This window comes from Pinus tabuliformis, chromosome X, assembly GCF_031772625.1.
Source record: "Pinus tabuliformis cultivar Carrire ecotype Pingquan chromosome X, CPIR1, whole genome shotgun sequence".
NCBI classification, from domain to species: domain Eukaryota; kingdom Viridiplantae; phylum Streptophyta; class Pinopsida; order Pinales; family Pinaceae; genus Pinus; species Pinus tabuliformis.
The window spans coordinates 72,046,388-72,048,558 of record NC_142308.1 but is presented as its reverse complement, the minus strand read 5'-3'; the positions used below and the strand labels follow the sequence as shown (position 1 = coordinate 72,048,558).

The following is a 2,171-nucleotide window of genomic DNA, read 5'->3' as shown; positions in this document are numbered from 1 at the left end:
AAAATTTGTCTAATTTTATTATAATCTTACTAAAATTTCTATTATTTTTAAAACTAATTTATAGGTATTTTTAGGTTAAGCTATAAATATAAACATAAACACGGGCAATTCGTTTCTTATTTATAATTTAGAGCACATTAAAAACCGTTATAAAAGAACACAGACGAAACTTTGAAAAATTAGAAGACCCGTGGATTGTTCGACCCTCGTGTTAACAGCTCAAAAGTGAAATTCCGAGATCGTGATAACATGCTGTCTTTCACTATAGTGGATGACAGATTTTTGTCGGTACATCTTGGTGGACCGCACAGGCTTGACATTCTGTGCAGATTGCACTCGTTCTCCGCGTCTTCCCTCTCTGTTTATCGCACGCGAAAATTGACCGAGTCAGCACATTACCGCCCGAGGAAGCCTCTTCAACTTCAACTTGGACTGCATCCTCTATAAGAAGCTCAGTACCCTCCAACTATCAGCAAACATATTCGTTTCTACCACTCCATTTCGCTCTTATCTTCTGTGTTTCATCGTTTTCTTCCAAATATGATGATGAGGACTCTAGTGTGCATTGGGTTAATCGCTGTGTTTGTAGCCTTCATGCATATAAACGCTGTGAATGGGCAGCTGAGCTCAACGTTTTATGCCAAATCGTGTCCGAGGTTGCCATCGATAGTGAAATCAGTGGTGAAGCAAGCGGTCGCTAAGGAGAAAAGAATGGGAGCGTCCCTGGTCCGCCTTCACTTTCACGATTGCTTCGTCAATGTAAGAAAGAGTTTTATTTAGTCGAAAATAATGACTTATCCCCAACCATTTCTACCTTGTTTGTCTGATCATGGTGAAATTTGGATTCGGTTGCCTTGCAGGGGTGCGATGGTTCAATCTTATTGGATGACAACGCGACGTTTACCGGAGAAAAGACTGCAGGCCCAAACGCCAATTCTGCGAGAGGATTCGAAGTAATAGACAGCATCAAAACTCAAGTGGAGGCAGCCTGCAGTGGAGTCGTGTCGTGTGCAGACATTCTCACCATTGCTGCTCGTGACTCTATTGTTGAAGTAATCATCTATATCTCTTTCATTCAATTAGGCGTTAGTGATAAATAAAACCTGATCGAATCAAAGAATTCTTTCTAATTACTTGTGATTACAATTTGTTAGCTTCAAGGCCCAACATGGACGGTAATGCTTGGAAGGCGAGACTCCACGACTGCGAGTTTAAGCGCTGCAAACAACAACATTCCATCTCCCGCGTCCAGTCTGAGCACACTCATCTCATCTTTTCAAGCTCACGGTCTTTCTACCAAAGACCTTGTTGCACTCTCAGGTATAATATTACTTGTGGAGCCATCATGTTAACAAATCATATAACTTTCATGTAATTATATTGAACTCTTATCACGAGCTCTTGTAATTGTTAATACAGGTGCTCATACAATTGGTCAATCACAATGCGCCTTTTTCAGAACTCGGATCTACAACGAAACCAACCTTAACGCTGCTTTCGCTACATCTGTAAAGGCAAACTGCCCCAGCGCTGGTGGCGACAGCAACCTCTCTCCCTTAGATGCGGTCACCCCAATCACATTTGACAACAAGTATTACTCTAATCTTAAAATACAGAAAGGACTTCTCCACTCCGACCAGCAGCTCTTTAATGGAGGTTCTACAGATTCTCTGGTTACTGCGTACAGCACCAATCAGAACAGCTTCTTTATAGACTTTACAGCTGCCATGGTGAAGATGGGAAATATTAGCCCTCTCACTGGCACTAACGGGCAAATCCGCAAAAACTGCAGGAAGTCCAATTAGTCTCTCTGAAGATTGTATTCTCCGTATTCTTTCAGCTTAATTTTTCTTTGTAACATTGATTTTCGATCGGCTAGTGAGTCTTCAAATCGAAGCTCTAAAAGAAAGCAATAAACTACATTTCTGAGATTATGTTAAGAGTTGTATGCAGTTCAGACCATAATTCCAATTTTGCATCCCAATGTCCTTGGACTTGTAGAAGGATTTACTTGTCGTCTTTAAGCCGAAACGTTCTCGCATTCCATTTCGATATCATGGTGTATTGTTGAATAATTTATTGCAAATATTAATTCATAGTTTTGATAAATGTTGTTAAAAATATATACAAGTTTACTGTCAGAGTTTTCATTGTTGGAATTCTAAGTTATG

At 40.1% G+C, this 2,171-nt stretch overlaps 1 protein-coding gene across 1 annotated transcript; it reads left to right on the top strand.

Moving 5' to 3' along the window:
* The first annotated feature begins 483 nt into the window (after positions 1 to 483).
* Positions 484 to 1,934, top strand: LOC149138392 (peroxidase P7-like). Its single transcript, XM_089446850.1, has 4 exons — positions 484 to 759; positions 861 to 1,052; positions 1,155 to 1,320; positions 1,420 to 1,934. The coding sequence occupies exons 1-4, from the start codon at positions 541 to 543 to the stop codon at positions 1,803 to 1,805; spliced, it is 963 nt and encodes a 320-aa protein (XP_089302976.1). The 5' UTR covers positions 484 to 540; the 3' UTR covers positions 1,806 to 1,934.
* The last annotated feature ends 237 nt before the right edge of the window (positions 1,935 to 2,171 follow it).